The sequence below is a fragment of the Carex rostrata genome, chromosome 11, assembly GCF_964058835.1.
Source record: "Carex rostrata chromosome 11, lpCarRost1.2, whole genome shotgun sequence".
Classification (NCBI taxonomy): Eukaryota; Viridiplantae; Streptophyta; class Magnoliopsida; order Poales; family Cyperaceae; genus Carex; species Carex rostrata.
The window spans coordinates 12,404,166-12,421,705 of NC_135928.1; the positions used below are offsets into that span (position 1 = coordinate 12,404,166).

A 17,540-nucleotide genomic window follows, 5' to 3' on the forward strand; every position below is an offset into this window, starting at 1 on the left:
TGTAATACTTAAAAAAAATGTAACTTGATGATATGGGGTACTGCATATTTACTCTACTTAGATGTTGTTATACATACCTAACAGTTGGATAACAATATAGACTCTCAAATTAAGATATGCTGGTCACGACCTATTTCCTTGTATGAATTTTAACAGAGATTAGAGATTACGTTCTCTTAGTTTATAGCGGGTATCCCATTTTGTGCGAGTGGGAGATGTTGGATTTAATAAAGGGTACGCCCATTATGGGAAACTAAAAAATCCGACCCGTTATGAATAGGTGCCAACCCATTAAGAAAATGTGCATTGGTTTTATATAAACTATGCATATCATTTTCTCTCTGTCTATCATCTGATAATAAATCCGAAATTAGAGACTGTCAAGAAAGAGAGAAAAGCACTCTGTTAAGGTGGAGGTCTTAGGTCGTGGAAAACGCAGGGCTTCCGGCTTCGGCTTGTGATTCCTTGCAGAACCAGTGATATTGCTACGCTCTCAAGATCCGCTTCCGCACGAAGATTAACGGAGTAATTTGTAAGTTATATCCGTTAATTAACAATTGGTTATATATATATATAGAGTTTTTGGCTAATTTGCTACCAGAAGTACTTCGACTGACATGCTTACGGGATTATATTTTAGTATTTGATGTTCAAATAATAAATCCAAATTATTAGATGTTCAATCTATTATAAAATTTGCTTGGAGACCAAATTTTACATTTTTTGAAATTTTTTTTACTATTTATTAAGCTGGTTTGAAAACCGTTATTTTGAATGCTTCAAAAATTTAATAAAAACAGCAGTTTTCAAACCAGTTTAATAAATAGTAAAAAAATTCTAAAAAAATGTAAAATTTGATCTCGAAGCCGATTTTAATATAGATTAAAAATCTAACAGTTTGGATTTGTTGTTATATATATATTCTTTTTAATTTGTGCTGATTTAATATCTTGGAAGGATGACATTTAAAATAATTTTGTATATTCTAATGGTAAAGCTTAAATACCATAAACAAAAGTACTTGTCATATATATACTAAACAAAACTCAGATATTCATAAATATATAATATCTATCTCAAATAAAAAGAAAGATTGTCTAGGAATTCATATATGTTTATATAATTCGTTGATTGTAAGCTTAATTTTCAGCTACAATAATCAAGGTAGATGCATCGATCAGCGGTTCTAATTAAACAGGCACTGTCCGGGTATTTCCGGGTCCCGACTCCATCATCTCCTCTTCATCTTCGTTCTCTCCTGAGGCCTCTTCCAGTGATTTCCCATTCGCCTCTGGCACGAAGAAAGTGAAAATGAAACCAATGACATTGCACCCAGCTAGCACAAACAATGAATTGCGTATCCCAATGCCAGGCGGGTATCCCGGATCGGTTAAAGCAGGGTCTGAGCTTTGTGCCGCATATAGAAACCCAAAGGCCCCCACGATTGCTCCTGCCTTACCAGAAGCAGCCGATATACCGTGGCAAGTTGACCTGAGCCTGGCTGGAAATATCTCAGCAGGCACTATAAATGTTGTGCTGTTTGGTCCAAAGTTAGCAAAGAAGAAGGTGAATGCATACATGACAATAAATCCTATGTGGTTTCCCTTGGTGGTCCAGTGGTGGTAAGGTATAGCTAAACCAAGCATAAACACGGTCATCATGAAAAAGCCCATTAGCTGGATCGCAAAACGGCCAACAACATCGATGAATGCAACAGTGAACCAGTAGCCGGGTATGGTGCCACAGAGTGCCACGAGTGTTTGTGCACGTGCAATTTTGAAGAGCTCTTCGAGAGCACTCATGGTTTTAGCTTTCGGGAGCCACCCAACAGCACTGAAAATGTCCTTCTGAAATAGGCTCTGGCTGTAGAAGGCAATGTCTAGTACAAACCAACACACGCAAGTGCCCATCAGGTGCAACCCATGCCGATGGAGGAACTCTTTAGAGAACAGCCCAAATTGGTCCCTGGAACTGAGCTCCACCGCTTTGGCTGGATCCTCTTCTATATCCATCTGTTTCATAACATAACTAATTAATTAATTAGAACTCAAATTTAAGTTAATCATATATGTATTATTACAAGCATAGAATCAATTTGTTATTACTTGGAGAACAGTGGTCATATCAGCAGCAGCCTTCTTGGCATTCTTGGCCACAAGAGCAGTGTACCGAGCAGTCTCAGGCATCTTCATACGCCAGTAATAGGTCATCAGAGCAGGAATTGCTCCAAACATAAGTATGATGCGCCACGCATAATCACTCTCGGGTGGTGTTGAGGCCGCTGGACTGTCTTCATAAGCTGGAGCATTGTACTTGGCCTTGAACCCAGCTGACACAATAAGCGCAACAATTCCCCCGGTGATGTTACCGAACCCTTGCATGGCAAACACAGCTGCTATGAAAGCGCCACGTGTCTTCTTATTAGCGTATTCTGACATGATGGTGGCAGAGAGGGGGTAATCCCCACCTACGCCAAACCCGAGCCAGAAGCGAAAGAAACATAGTGTGGCCATGACACCTTTGGCATTATGACCAAAGGAGAGTCCAGAGGCAATACAACAAATCACCATCATCATTAGAGTCATACCATACACACTCTTGCGACCCAATTTGTCACCGAGCCAACCAAAAAATAACTGGCCGGCTAGGGTTCCACAAAGGGCTACACCGTTTACTGCAGCCGATACGTTGGGTGGGAGCGAGCCCGGGGTTGATGATCCAGGGTTGTAGTAATAAATGCGGCCCAAGAGTTTTGTAACAAGAGAGATGGTGAAGATATCATATGCATCGGTGAAGAAGCCCATTCCGGCTATGACGATAGCCGTGAAATGGTACACTTGTGTCTTTGCCACGTCCAGGGCATTCAGCACTTTAAGCTGGTCTCTTGCCATGGTTGCTGCTAGCTCTACTTTTGTTGTGGTAACTTTTGATTATTTACTTCAATTTGTTTGCAAATGATTGTTGACCTGACATTGGAAAAATTATCAATTATATATATCTTGAAGATGTGCAACGGAAACTTAAAAATGGAGGTAAAATTAAAATATATATGTAGAGTTGGGGCATGCAGCCACTACCAAAGATACAAAAAATAGTACATATATAGAGTTGACAGTACCGGGCGCTATGAAGGAAAATTCAAATTAATTTTCAAAAATGATATGTACCTTCACTCTAGCTCATATCAGCACCTATGGCCGCCTGTGTTTGAGAGAGAGAGAGAGAGAGAGAGAGAGGGGTGGGGGAGGACTACTAAAGCTCACTTGACTAGTTGAAGCGTGGAGGAAACAAGTCGATTGTATATATAGAGAGAGGGAGCCAGGGAGGGTGTGTTTTATTTTTAAATGTTAATATTTAACTAATATGATAATAAAAAATGAACAACTGACTTGTGCTTACATTACATTATTTTTTTAACAAAATTAATATTGTTTTTTATATATACTTAATTATTTTTTAAAATAAAATTTTCCTTTAACACTTATGTTATTATTAAATTTTCAACGCGTGATTTTTCATAGTACAATTGAAGTACTTAAAAATATAATATCTGAAAAAATATATAGTGAATAGTAGGAAAATAAATGCAGGATGAGCACTTAATATCTAGCTGACTGATCTATAAAATATCCAAGAAAGGTGTACAAAATAGAATTCACATGCCCTCAGGTTACCTGACTGAGTACAATAGAATTCCTTAGCTTTAGCTTTAGATCTATAGAATATCCAAGAGAGATGTACAAAATAGGTTCCCATGCAGATTCAAAGAAATCTGCGAACAGGGGCCCACAATTGACTTCATTTCGTTGAAATGGCAAAGTCAACGAGGTTCCTTGTCATTATTGATTGATATCCTATTTCTTACTCCTCCTTCACCTTGCCTTGTTAAAACACAGTATTCCTAGCTCCTGTTCTCTTCAAAGAATACAAAAGGTATATTCGTTTTCTCTGTTACTGTATTTTTTTTCAAACAGGAAATAAAATTAATTACAAGCATTTTCTGGGAATTGGCTATGTGATTAGTAATGAGTATGGCTAATAGAACATCAGTGTTATTTCAGTCTATATAACACTAATTCCAAAACTTATCAAATCGAGTTCAAATGGCGAATCCAAACCGTTCAAACTAATTTACTTTATGAGTGATGCGTTTGCATGCAAACTTTTTATAATTTTAAGTTATTTTAATATCAGATCAAGCGGCAAATAAATTGAAAAATGAATGTATTAAAATTAATTTAAAAACTCAAACATTTGACCGCTTGACTTAATATCAAATAAACTCAAAAACTTATAAATTTTACATGTAAACGCACAACTAATGAAGTAGATTGGTTTGAACGGTTTGGATTCACCATTTAAACTTGATTTGATAGATTTTGGAGTTGGTGTTATATAGACTTAAATGACACTGATGTTATATTAGCCATACTCATTAGTAATTACTGACCATGTTGAATTAACACGTTAACTCGGTGACGTAATATTTTAGAGTTGAAATGTTAAACAATTGCTTCTTTAATTTGATTGCTGTCTGGCATCGGGAAAAGAAACATTAATCGGTAATATATATACGTGACAGAAGCCACTGCGTCACAGTATTTGTTACTTATATCTAACTCAGACTAAAAAAGTTATTTTTTTTAGAAACTGTGGTGATAGTATATTTTGACTAGTGATAATATTCTTTTTGTGTGAGAGATCACAACTTCAGAAATACGGATATCAGTAACCCAAAATCCTACTCATTTCTGTGCCCAATCTGTAAAAAACTAAACAAATGTATACAAATTAAGACTCAAAAGTATTATAAACTGGTACACCTCTGAGGCTCTGATACGTACCATATATATCCCACTTCCTGCCCCAGTAGTTAGGAGATTTATTTTACATTTCTCAACAAAAACAGTAAAACAAAAAAGATCAGAGCACATATTAGAATGAATAACCATATGTCGATTTGATTTAAAAGAGAAGCTTCTTTCCTCATTTTTTAATTCATAAGCACCAACAGATGGCACTAAACAAAAGAGATCAGAGCACATATTAGGGTTAATAGAGCTAGGATATAGCACTACAGCAAAAATACCCTTCTACGACCCATCAAATGGGTCGCAGATGGGTGAAGCGCCGGTCCCAGATAACCAAAATGGGTTGCAGATGACTCGGTCGCAGTTGCTCCGTCACTGATGACTGCCCTGCTGACATCATCGGTCTCTGAAAGGTATGGCGCCGGTCGCAGATGACCCCTTCAGCGACCTAGATTCGTCACGGATGCGACGCTGACGTGGCCTAGAGACCTATCAGAGACCGACTGGACGGTCGCAGAAGGTTTTTTTTTTTGATATTTTTTTCCCAATTGATACAAAATGTATCAAACAAATATAATATTAAACCCATTCTGTTCATATATTTTTCTCCATTTCCAATTGGTACGAAACGTAATTCACAAGCATTTAACATCAAATATCAAACAATACACATAAATACACATTATATGAATAGAGTAGAACTAGGGTGCTCTTAAGCTTACTAAAGTTTTGGTGAGCTTAACTCTAAAACTCATCAAATCGATTTCAAACAACAAATCCAAACCGTTGAAACCCGCCTACCTTACGTGTGATGCATCTACATGTGAAATTTTTAAACATTCGAATTAATTTAGTATAAAGTCAAGCGGTCAAAAACATTCAAAAAATGAATGCACTAAAATTAATTTATTAACCTTCTAATTTTGACCGCTTGACTTTATACTAAATTAATTCGAATGTTTAAAAATTTCACATGTAGATGCATCACACGTAAGGTAGGCGGGTTTCAACGGTTTGGATTTGTTGTTTGAAATCGATTTGATGAGTTTTAGAGTTAAGCTCACCAAAACTTTAGTAAGCTTAAGAGCACCCTAGTTCTACTCATATGAATATTCTTTATTACAATTTCAATACATGTGGATAGAATAAATAATAATATATTATCACAAATTGCGATTTAGACTCATTCAGTACCTAATCAGGAAAAGAAGCAAATATAAAAAATCTCTCTCTATATATATTTTGGGACGAATAGATCCGTGCCATAAGTCGGTCGCAGATAAATTGTTTTGCTGTAGTGTAGGAGAGGCGTTTACTTTTATACAAACCTTGTAAATATTTTTTTTTATTAATACAATTGTTAGCGTCATCAAGCCGACTAACCTTCAAAATACAGATGGCACTAATAAACATTGTAAGGAATGTTTTTTCCTGATTTTGTTTTTTGTGACAAGGCATATTGCATTATATCTTCCACGCGCGGAACACCATTATTGGTATATTTCTTGACATTTTTCCATCCAAAACTAAACTTTATTTATGGTCTCTAGATTCAGTTATTTGATGGCCAGCACATAAAAGATAATGCGGTTCACCTGTCCACCCTTTTCTAATCAGTAATCAATAAAAAAAAATATTTAAATTCTTATTTTGTAGGAAATTTTAAGATTTAACCATTGCATTATCAAGTTTGACCCCTCTAAAAGTCGGAAATTTATTAGTCGATTTAGTGGTAAAAGATCCCAAATTTTTTATAAATATCCAAAAAAATAATTAAATTTCAAAAAATAACCAAAGTTGGGTAAGATTTCAAAATCTACCTAAATCAGAAAAAAATTTCCGGTAATTCAGACTAAAACCGGAAAAAAAAATTCCGGTTTTAGAATTCCAAAACCAGCGGCTAAAAAAAATAAAAAAGAAACCGTAAAATTTTTTTCCGGTTTCAATATTTATTTTCTTTTTTCAGATTTTTTTATTTAAATAGAAATATTTATAATTTATTTATTTTTTGTATTGAAATCTTAGTAATATTTAATATATTTCTTTGAAAATAGATGGAATACTATATAATTTGATTTATTAGAAAGACTGCTACAAATAACCCGGATCAATATTTTTCATGTCGGATTTTTTGTGGCTGTAAGAAAAATAAATATATTTATTTATGAGTTATTAGAAAAAAAATAAAAATGCTTGGATTCTGAGTTATTGATCCCGGTTTAAAAGTCACTTCTAGGTAATACAGAAAATATTGTGATCCTTCTAGTACATTTAATTTATAAAAGTTTTATCTATTAAAAGTGGATCTCAATTTTGACATAAGCAGTGTTGATTTTGTTGTGTATTTCCAACAATTTCTTTGGCGTGTGGACCTCAAACAAAAAGTTGTCCCGTTTTTCAATTTCCTCTTGTTAGCTTGTGCTATGGCTGAACATTGGTTATATATATATATATAGTTTGGCTAATTTGCTACTGGAAGCACTTCGACCGACATGCTTACAGGATCATATTTTAGTATTTGATGTTCAAACAACAAATCCAAACCGTTAGATGTTCAATCAATTATAAAATCTGCTTGGAGACCAAATTTTACATTTTTTGGAATTTTTTTACTATTTATTAAGCTAGTTTGAAAACCGTTGTTTGAATGCTTCAGAAATTTAATAAAAACAGCAGTTTTCAAACCAGTTTAATAAATAGTAAAACAAAATTTAAAAAATGTAAAATTTGATCTCCATGCCGATTTTAATATAGATTAAACATCTAACAGTTTGGATTTGTTGTTATATATATATTCTTTTTAATTTGTGCTGATTCTTGGAAGGATGACATTTAAAATAATTTTGTATATTCTAATGGTAAAGCTTAAATACCATAAACAAAAGTACTTATCATACATATACTGAACAAAACTCAGATATTCATAATATCTATCTCAAACAAAAAGAAAGATTGTCTAGGAATTAATATATGTTTATATAATTCGTTGATTGTAAGCTTAATTTTCAGCTACGATAATCAAGGTAGATGCATCGATCAGCGGTTCTAATTAAACAGGCACTGTCCGGGTATTTCCGGGTGCTGTCTCCGTCATCTCCTCTTCGTCTTCGTTCTCTCCTGAGGCCTCTTCCAGTGATTTTCCATTCGCCTCTGGCACGAAGAAAGTGAAAAAGAAACCAATGACATTGCACCCACATAGCAGAAACAATGAATTGCGTATCCCAATGCCGGCCGGGTATCCCGGGTCGGTTAATTTAGGGTCTTTGTTTTGTGCCGCATATAGAAACCCGAAGGCCCCCACGATTGCTCCTGCCTTACCAGAAGCAGCCGATATACCGTGGCAAGTTGACCTGAGCCTGGCTGGAAATATCTCAGCAGGCACTATAAATGTTGTGCTGTTTGGTCCAAAGTTAGCAAAGAAGAAGGTGAATGCATACATCACAATAAATCCTATGTGGTTTCCCTTGGTGGTCCAGTGGTGGTAAGGTATAGCTAAACCGAGCATAAACACGGTCATCATGAAAAAGCCCATTAGCTGGATCGCAAAACGACCAACAATATCGATGAATGCAACAGTGAACCAGTAGCCGGGTATGGTGCCACAGAGTGCCACGAGTGCTTGCGCACGTGCAATTTTGAAGAGCTCTTCGAGAGCACTCATGGTTTTAGCTTTCGGGAGCCACCCAACGGCAGTGAAAATGTCCTTCTGAAATAGGTTCTGGCTGTAGTAGGCAATGTCTAGTACAAACCAACACACGCAAGTGCCCATCAGGTGCAACCCATGCCGACGGAGGAACTGTTTGGAGAACAACCCAAATTGGTCCCTGGAACTGATCTCCACCGCTTTCGCTGGATCCTCTTCTATATCCATCTGTTTCATAACATAACTAATTAATTAGTTCAATATAATTTCAAACCAACATTTACCAATTAGAAGTTTAGAACCATAGAATCAATTTGTTCTTACCTGGAGAACAGTGGTCATATCAGCAGCAGCTTGCTTGGCATTCTTGGCCACAAGAGCAGTGTACCGAGCAGTCTCAGGCATCTTCATACGCCAGTAATAGGTCATCAGAGCAGGAATTGCTCCAAACATAAGTATGATGCGCCACGCATAATCGGCTTCAGGTGGTGTTGAGGCCGCTCGATTGTCTTCATAAGCTGGAGCATTGTACTTGGCCTTGAACCCAGCTGATACAATAAGAGCAACAATTCCACCGGTGATGTTACCGAACCCTTGCATGGCGAACACAGCTGCTATGAAAGCGCCACGTGTCTTCTTATTAGCGTATTCTGACATGATGGTGGCAGAGAGGGGGTAATCCCCACCAACGCCAAAACCGAGCCAGAAGCGAAAGAAACATAGTGTAGCCATGACACCTTTGGCACTTTTTCCGAAGGAGAGTCCAGAGGCAATACAACAAATTACCATCATCATTAGAGTCATACCATACACACGCTTGCGACCCAATTTGTCACCGAGCCAACCGAAAAATAACTGGCCGGCTAGGGTTCCACAAAAGGCTACACCGTTTACTGCAGCCGATACGTTGGGTGGGAGCGAGCCCGGGGTCGATGATTCAGGGTTGTAGTAATAAATGCGGCCCAAGAGTTTTGTAACAAGAGAGATAGTGAAGAGATCATATGCATCGGTGAAGAAGCCCATGCCAGCTATGACGATAGCCGTGAAATGGTACAATTGTGTCTTTGCCACATCCAGGGCATTCAGCACTTTAAGCTGGTCTCTTGCCATGGTTGCTGCTAGCTCTACTTTTGTTGTGGTAACTTTTGATGATTTACTTTAATTTGTTTGCAAATGATTAATTGTTGACCTGACATTAGAAAATTGAAGCAAATCAGTTTCACATTTTGGAGTTCGTAGTATATCAAGTAATGCAAGCTACTACACTGTATCAGACACCAACTGATCAAGACCAGTTACAACTTGCTTTTGTTGTTTCGCTGTTTCTTTTTCTTTCTTTGTTTGTTCTGTTGGATTGCTGGGACTAGTCAAGTGTTTCATGCAGCCATATTTGACTTTAATGATATAATAAAGTTAACTGATAGATTTAATTAAGGTCCCTCCGTTCCAAACATAATAAAAAATATAAAGAAGACAAATTAATATATATATATATATACACGTGATGCTGAAGCAACGTGTGATTTTTAACAATTGTCAGGTTGATTGTTTTAAAATATTATTTGCCTAGCTACCTAATTAAGATGCCAAATCACCCACTTCATGTCATCATGTGCTGACGGTAATCGTAGTTAGTAATTGCCCATTAATTAATCGTATGAGAGAAAAGTATCTAACAACCCTATTGATACCATGGCTTCTCCTTTCTCTATATTATAATTAATCACTTGCAGCTTACCACCGATTAACAGTTGAATATTAATGAAAAGAAGGTGCTAATTTCCTTGAATTCCATACTAGCAATGAAGGATGTGCAACAAAAACTTAAGAATGGAGGTAAAAAATTTATACGTAGAGTTGGGGCATGCAGCCACTACGTACCAAAGATACAAAAAATAGTACATATATAGAGTTGACAGTACTGGGAGCGATGAAGGAAAATTCAAATTAATTTTCAAAAATGATATGTACCTTCACTCTAGCTCATCAACACCTATGGCCGCCTGTGTTTGAGAGAGAGAGACAGAGAGAGAGAGAGAGAGAGGGGGAGGAGGAGGAGGACTACTAAAATTCAATTGACTAGTTGAAGTGTGGAGGAAACAAGTCGATTGTACATATTATATAGAGAGAGAGGGAGCGGGTCCGGATCCCTAAAGTAACCCAATCTTTGGGTTTTGGATCAAGACCGTTCGATTCGAATCCATCGCTCATGATTGCTTCGTGATTCAAATTCATCTTTCGAGATGTATGTGCCACTTCAGATAAATTATCATAGATTCGAATCGACGATTCTGATTTAAAATCTAAAAATTAAGTTACTTCACTGAATCTAAACTCGAGAGGGTGTGTTAATATTTAACTAATTGATAATAAAAAATGAACAAATGACTTGTGTTTGCATAAAATTAACGAAAAAAAATGAGTGAGTCTATGGTAGTATGCATATTACGGATTGTTACCGTGCTACGGCTCTATATTCGAGTTTTCAAATCCTAACGGTCGATCCGAACCGTTCATCTTATTCTCCATATCTCCATATTAGTATGTGTTTGGAGACCAAATTTTACATTTTTTGAAATTTTTTTACTATTTTTTTAGATATTTAGAAAATCACTTGATCTGAAAATTCTGGACCATCCAAAAACAGTGATTTTCAATAAATCTAAAAAAATAGTAAAAAAATTTCAAAAAATGTAAAATTTGGTCTCCAAACACATATTAATATGGAGAACAAGATGAACGGTTCGGATCGACCGTTAGGATTTGAAAACTCGAATATAGAGCCGTAGCACGGTAACAAATCGTAATATGCATAGTACCATAGACTCACTCAAAAAATATTATAAATATTTAATTATTTTTTAAAATAAAATTTTCGTTTAACACTTACGTATTATTAAATTTCAACGCGTGCTTGTGATGACACAAAACTTAAAGCACTTGTATGATTTTTGTAGTCTTAAAAATATAACAGTAGAACTAGGGTGTTCTTAAGCTCACCAAAGTGTTTGGTGAGCTTAACTTCAAAACTCATCAAATTAGTTTCAAATGATGAATTTGAACTGTTGGAACCCGTCTATCTTACGTGTGATGAGTCTATATGTGAAATTTTTAAAATTAATTTAAATGTTTAAAATTTTCACATGTAGACTTATTACTCGTAAGGTAGGCAGATTTTAACAGTTCAAATTTATTATTTAAAATAGATTTGATAAGTTTTGAAATTAAACTCACCGAAGTGTCTCAAGAACACCCTAGTTCTACTCAAATATCTGAAAAAAAATATATACGAATAGTATTTCAATTAAATGCAGGATGAGCACTTAATATCTAGCTAACTGATCTATAAAATATCCAAGAGAGGTTCCAGATTCCAGATTCAAAGAAATCTGCGAACAGGGGCCCACAATTGACTTCATTTCGTTGAACGGCAAAGTCAACGACGTTCCTTTCTCATTATTGATTGATTGATATCCTATTTATATCCTATTTCTGACTTTTCCTTCACCTTGCCTGGATAAAACACAGCATTCCTCCTGTTCTCTTCAAAGAATACAAAAGGGAATATATTCGTTTTTTCTGTTACTGTATTTTCAAACAGGAAATAAAATTAATTACAAGCATTTTCTGGGAATTGGCTGTGTAATTAATAATTACTGACCATGTTGAATTAACACGTTAACTCGGTGACGTAATATTTCAGAAAAAAATGTTAAACAATTGAACATTAATCGGTAATATACGTGACACAGAAGTCACTGCGTCACAGTATTAATTTGTTACTTATTGCTTACTAAGACTAAAAAAGTATTTTTTTAGAAATTGTCAACTTTGGTGGTAGAGTATTTTTGGTTTAGTGACAATATTCTTTTTGTGTGAGATCACAAATTCAAGAAATGCGGATCAGTACATTGTGAACTAAAATTAATTTAAACGGGTTTCAACGAACACCTCAGGGTAGATGGAAACTACAAGAGGAATATTCGAGTTGGATCTTTTGAGATTGAATTCGTATCCCCTCAGATTACCTGACTGAGTAGAATTGAATCGAACGGTCTGAAAATGAATTGGCACGCATCTCAAAGAACAAATAATCTGTCATTCCGAATCTCAACCGGCTAAAAGTAAATCTGAGTACGTCGTACGTTTCAATTGTGTTGAGTCAGGCACCTGGGAGGATACGGATCCTTTGAGATTGATTCCTGGAGTGCTTGACCAGCGTTGCTTCTTGCATTCAATTTGTCTGTTTCTAACCACATGGCAAACGAAACGCGCCTTGTTCAGAGGCAGAGGAAGAGTTGACTGACTATTCCAGTAAATCACGCGTGAAGCAAATGTATAGGAAATTAGAAAACAAGTAATATCAGCGTCATCATGTGGACCCGCAGTTTTAAAAGTAGGTGTCACGGACTTCATTTAAATATTCAACAACTGCTTAGTATATTCAAAGTAGAGTTTATAATTTAGAGTGGGAAAAATGATACTGCAGAGCTGGCTCCATTACGGAACGGTACAGTTATGGTACGGTACGTGTGTCGATTATGTGTTGTGATTCGCGTGTCGTTACGGAACAATACAGTTATAGTACAACACATTTTTTCACTCTTAATAGGGTCCGGCTAATATATTTAACGTAGCATTTCAGTATATATGTTTTTATCTAAAGTTCATCAATTCAGTTTCAAATCATAAATTTAAACAGTTAAATTGATCTCTTTAACGAGAACTATACTTGCATATAAATTTTTAAATTTTAAATTTATTTACAGCCAAATCAAACAGTCAAAAATAAAATAAAATTTTAATGCTTTACTGACATTAGTTTTTTTTTTTTTTAAATAGACAAAGGTCAATTTGCTATTCTATATTTGGTGGGAGTGATTAAACCATCCTCTGTATTCTTGTTTGATCTCTAATGTTAAAGCATTTGCGTTTGGGCTTCTTATTTGACTGTTCTTCTGTATTTTCTCTTTCCATATGACAAAGCAGCTGATTGTCATCTGCATCTGTGTCAATAATATGAGTTGCAATTTGATGACTGTGTGGATGTAATTGTTTGCAGCATAGCATGAAGTTTACTAAATTTCTTGATAAGCTTAATTTTAAAATCTATTTAATTAATTTTAAATGACAAATTTAAATCTCTAAAATCGATCTACTTGAGAATGATGCGTTTATATGTAAAATTTATAAATTTTCAAATTAATTTAGTATAAATTTAAGTAGTAAAATTTTTAAAAAAATATAACTTATTTTTTTTTGAGTAAAAATATGGGTTTAATTATTTTTTTTAAAAAAAGGTCACAAACAAAAGAGAAATAAGAAACAAATTTTATAAGAAAGCTTAATTGTCCTTGACTTTATTATTACATAGAATACAAATGAGATATATTTATATCAACATAATTTTTTAAAAAGAGAAACCTATAAATAACACATTCTAAAATTTCCTATATTAAATATTAAATTCTTCCTCGTTAATATAATATGTGAAATATAGCCTACTATTTTTTACATCATTTTTAATTATTTTCTAGCATATTGTCTTTATAATAAATTATCTCAAAATTAAAAACTTTTTGTATGTAAACGTATCAAATAGTAGCCTTTGATTAGTTTGTTATGAGAAGCATAATGAAATTAAAGTCTAGTTAAATCTTCTCAACTTAGCATATATAATTGCATGCATTTCTTGTCTAACTCGGGAGTAGGGCTGTACAAAATTGTTCAAACTCATAACTCGTTCATAACTCTCTCGCTAACTGTTCACTTTAATTCGCTCATTTACAATTCGAGTCAGTTCCAACTCGAATCGGCTAACTCGTTTCATAAATGAGCTAAATTTGAGCATACCCCAACTTGCTCATTAACAACTCGAGTTACACAAAATTCGTCACAATAAATTTCATTCCCTTCTAAATAACTCATAAGTTGTTTTTGGGTTGTTTATTTTGTTAGTTGTCTTATTAATTATGTTTGAATTGTTTGTGTTTAAATAAACTCTTTCTAAAACATTTGAACAATTTGTATTTAGATAAATTCTTACTATTATATAATTGAGGATGGTTAAAATGCATCCTCCCTTTTGTGCTCCTAATGTGCACCCTCCCTTCATATTTTCATTTTCAAAGTTCAAATAGTCGATTCGAACCTTCCAACGTGTTCTTCATATTAAAATGTGTTTGGAGACCAAATTTTATATTTTTTAGAAATATTTTACTATTTTTTCAGAATTTCTGAAAAAATTCAGCAAAGTGATGAATTTCAAAAATTATGAAAAAATAGTAAAAAATTTCCAAAAAAAATGTAAAATTTGGTCTCCAAGCACATTTTAATATGAAGAACATGTTGGAAGGTTCGAATAAATCTAGAAGATCTGACTCAATATATCTGATCCAAATATATGGATCGGTTTCCATGGTTTAGATCCATAGATATATATATATATATAGAGAGAGAGAGAGAGAGATATGAGTTACGGTGAGTTGTGAAGTAAAGCGTTTTACTTCACACTCATATTTTGCGATTTTAAAGTTCAAAACGTCTATCCGAATCGTTCATATTATTCTCCACATTGAAATGTGCTTGGAGACCAAAATTTACATCTTTTGGAATTTTTTTACTATTTATTAAGCCACTTTGAAAATCGTTGATCCGGTGGTCCATAAAGTTTTACTGTTTTTTACTGTTCACCCGGATTTTCAGATTTTCAAAGTGGCTTAATAAATAGTAAAAAAATTCCAAAAAATGTAAAATTGGTCTCCAAGCACATTTCAATATGGAGATCACATCTAACTTTGGATCAACGTTTTGAACTTTAAAAATGAAGATATTGCGTGAAGTAGAAATGCGTTTTATTTCGCGACTTACCGTAGCCCATCTCTCTCCCTCTCTCTCTCTATATATATAATTAACGGTGAAAAAGGAGAAATTTATATGTCACATTTTATCTGATACTAAGTGGATCTGACTCAATGAGTCAGATTCAATTTTTTTTTTAATTCGGTAGAGACCAATCCTTCTAAATTTAAAAAAAAAAAAAAACAACAACAACTTGGATCTTCATCATTGAGACCGATATCCATTCCTTATCTAATTTTATGTGACATCTAAATTTCAAATTTTTTCATCAACGTCTATTTTTTTTTAAATAATATATATCTATGGATTTTGACTAGGGTTGGCAACGAATCGAACCGAATCGAACTTACCCTAGGTTTGAGTTTGGTTTGAATAAGATTCGAACCGAACCTGGTTTGATTCATTTCGAACCGAACCCATTTTGAATCGAATTAATTGCGAACTACACATTTTTTGAATCGAACCCGAATCAAATCGCAAACTAAATTATTTTTTAGCAACCCTAGTTATACCGGTAGTTTATACATTATTTTTTTCTTGCGGGACAAAATTCACATGGCTTCCTTTTACCGGTATGAAATAAGTGTGTTTAAGTTGAAAAATTGTTCATGAAAAAATACCATCACAACAAATAATCGTAAAAAGAGGATTAAGTACAAGAACTGAAATATGCAGTAAAACAAGTAATCGTACCTCGAGTGCTCACTCGATCAAACCCTCGATCGGACCATCTAATGAAGTGAGAATCCGAAAGGTAGAGAAGGCGGAGGAGAGACGGCCGAAGAGAGAGGAGAGACAGCCGGATAGGCCGAAGAGAGGAGAGACGGCCGAAGAGAGAGGAGAGACAGCCGGATAGGCCGAAGAGAGGAGTGACGACCGGAGAGAGAGCCAATCGCCGAGAGCGTTGGCTAGGTTTTAGAGCAAGAGGGAGAGTGAGTTAGGGAGAGACGGAGAGAGAACTAGATTATTGAGATTTGAGAGCGAGGAAGCGTCGGCTAAGTTAAATTATGAGTTTCTATCTTGAGTTTTAATTTCATTAGGTAAATGAACAGCCGATGTTATTATGAGATTCGAACCATAAAAGTTCACAAACCCATTTCGATCGAACCAGGCTAGGTTTGAGTTTGGTTTGAATTAATTTCGAACCGAACTTGGTTTGGTTAATTTCAATTCGAACCCATTTTGAATCAAATTAAACTCGAATCAAACCGAATCGAATCACGAACTACAAATTTTTTTGCTAGCCCTAATCTTGACCATTAATTGAGACCGATCCATATATTTGAATCGGACTCATTGAGCCAAATCTTTCTAAATTTGTTGGAATCCAAGTACTCTTTTTATTTCCGTATGAATTTAATATAAAAAATTTCCACCCTACTCGGGAGTCCTCAGGTTCAAACATATATATTCTTGTTAATACGAATTGCGTACAAAATCAGATCATTTTAGAACAAATTAACTACCCCAGAAACACAAAATATACACGTCTTGTGTATGAGGTTGTAAAATATTATCTCAATCATGAGTTAATTAATTAGTAACATAATTAATATGGAAGAATATCCCATTACTTTATGAACCGGATGAACATGTAATGCGGTGGCTTGAAAGAGCTGAACAGCTGCTGGGTATCTCCAAAGGCCACTTTATAATCCCTCATTTTTCAACTATATATGTCAACTCTTCTTTAGCGGAGAAAAAAACGAAAATTCAAAAAGTTAGCTGAAAGCCTGAAACATCCTCTTGCTAAATAATATTAAAGAGAAAGGGGGCGCCGAAAAGCTTTGTACAATGGCCCATGTTTTACACATTTTTTTGGTCAAGGATAATACCGATATATATTTTTCAAATATCATTTTGAGAAAATTATCCACAATTTTAAGAAATTTAAAGATATTATATTTTATTGTACATAAACTTGCACAATATACCAATAGGTTGTCCCAACTAAATTTAAATATCAGCTGATATTGGACTCGGGGTTCACCTCTTTTGTATCATTTTTTGAGTAAATTTTGGTTCAACAGTTCGCCGGTTGAACTGCGGGATTTAATTAACTGCTATTTTTTTTCAAATAATTATATTAATTTGTACATAATTTCTTTTGTTTTCTACCCAAACAATTAAACAAGATATAATTATATTAAGTGGCAAATACATGTACTCAGAAGTAACATTAAGGATCATTACAGTCATGATATAATTATAATCCACTTACAATT

General features: G+C 34.6%; 2 protein-coding genes across 3 annotated transcripts; both read right to left on the reverse strand.

The window, feature by feature from the left end:
- Positions 1-1,006: 1,006 nt before the first annotated feature.
- On the reverse strand, positions 1,007-10,520 carry LOC144561535 (putative inorganic phosphate transporter 1-4). Of its 2 annotated transcripts, none has more exons than XM_078310503.1 (3): positions 10,426-10,520; positions 2,106-2,966; positions 1,007-2,012 (listed from the first exon to the last, which is right to left on the reverse strand). In XM_078310503.1, exons 2-3 carry the CDS (start codon positions 2,889-2,891, stop codon positions 1,191-1,193), a joined length of 1,608 nt encoding a protein of 535 aa, XP_078166629.1. In that variant the 5' UTR covers positions 2,892-2,966; positions 10,426-10,520; the 3' UTR covers positions 1,007-1,190. The 2 variants fall into 2 exon arrangements, with proteins under 2 accessions (XP_078166629.1, XP_078166628.1); XM_078310502.1 differs by lacking the exon at positions 10,426-10,520 and adding an exon at positions 3,168-3,359.
- LOC144561536 (putative inorganic phosphate transporter 1-4) lies at positions 7,682-9,576 on the reverse strand. The gene is made up of 2 exons (XM_078310504.1): positions 8,779-9,576; positions 7,682-8,682 (listed from the first exon to the last, which is right to left on the reverse strand). The coding sequence occupies exons 1-2, from the start codon at positions 9,562-9,564 to the stop codon at positions 7,861-7,863; spliced, it is 1,608 nt and encodes a 535-aa protein (XP_078166630.1). The 5' UTR covers positions 9,565-9,576; the 3' UTR covers positions 7,682-7,860.
- Positions 10,521-17,540: the final 7,020 nt, after the last annotated feature.

Excerpts from the sequence above, each read along its gene's own strand:
- LOC144561535 (XM_078310503.1), bottom strand. The coding sequence starts at position 2,891 with ATGGCAAGAGACCAGCTTAAAGTGCTGAATGCCCTGGACGTGGCAAAG. Across the intron at positions 2,013-2,105 it reads ATATGACCACTGTTCTCCAA|ATGGATATAGAAGAGGATCC; the intron begins GTAATAACAAAT and ends GTTATGAAACAG.
- LOC144561536 (XM_078310504.1), bottom strand. The coding sequence starts at position 9,564 with ATGGCAAGAGACCAGCTTAAAGTGCTGAATGCCCTGGATGTGGCAAAG. Across the intron at positions 8,683-8,778 it reads ATATGACCACTGTTCTCCAG|ATGGATATAGAAGAGGATCC; the intron begins GTAAGAACAAAT and ends GTTATGAAACAG.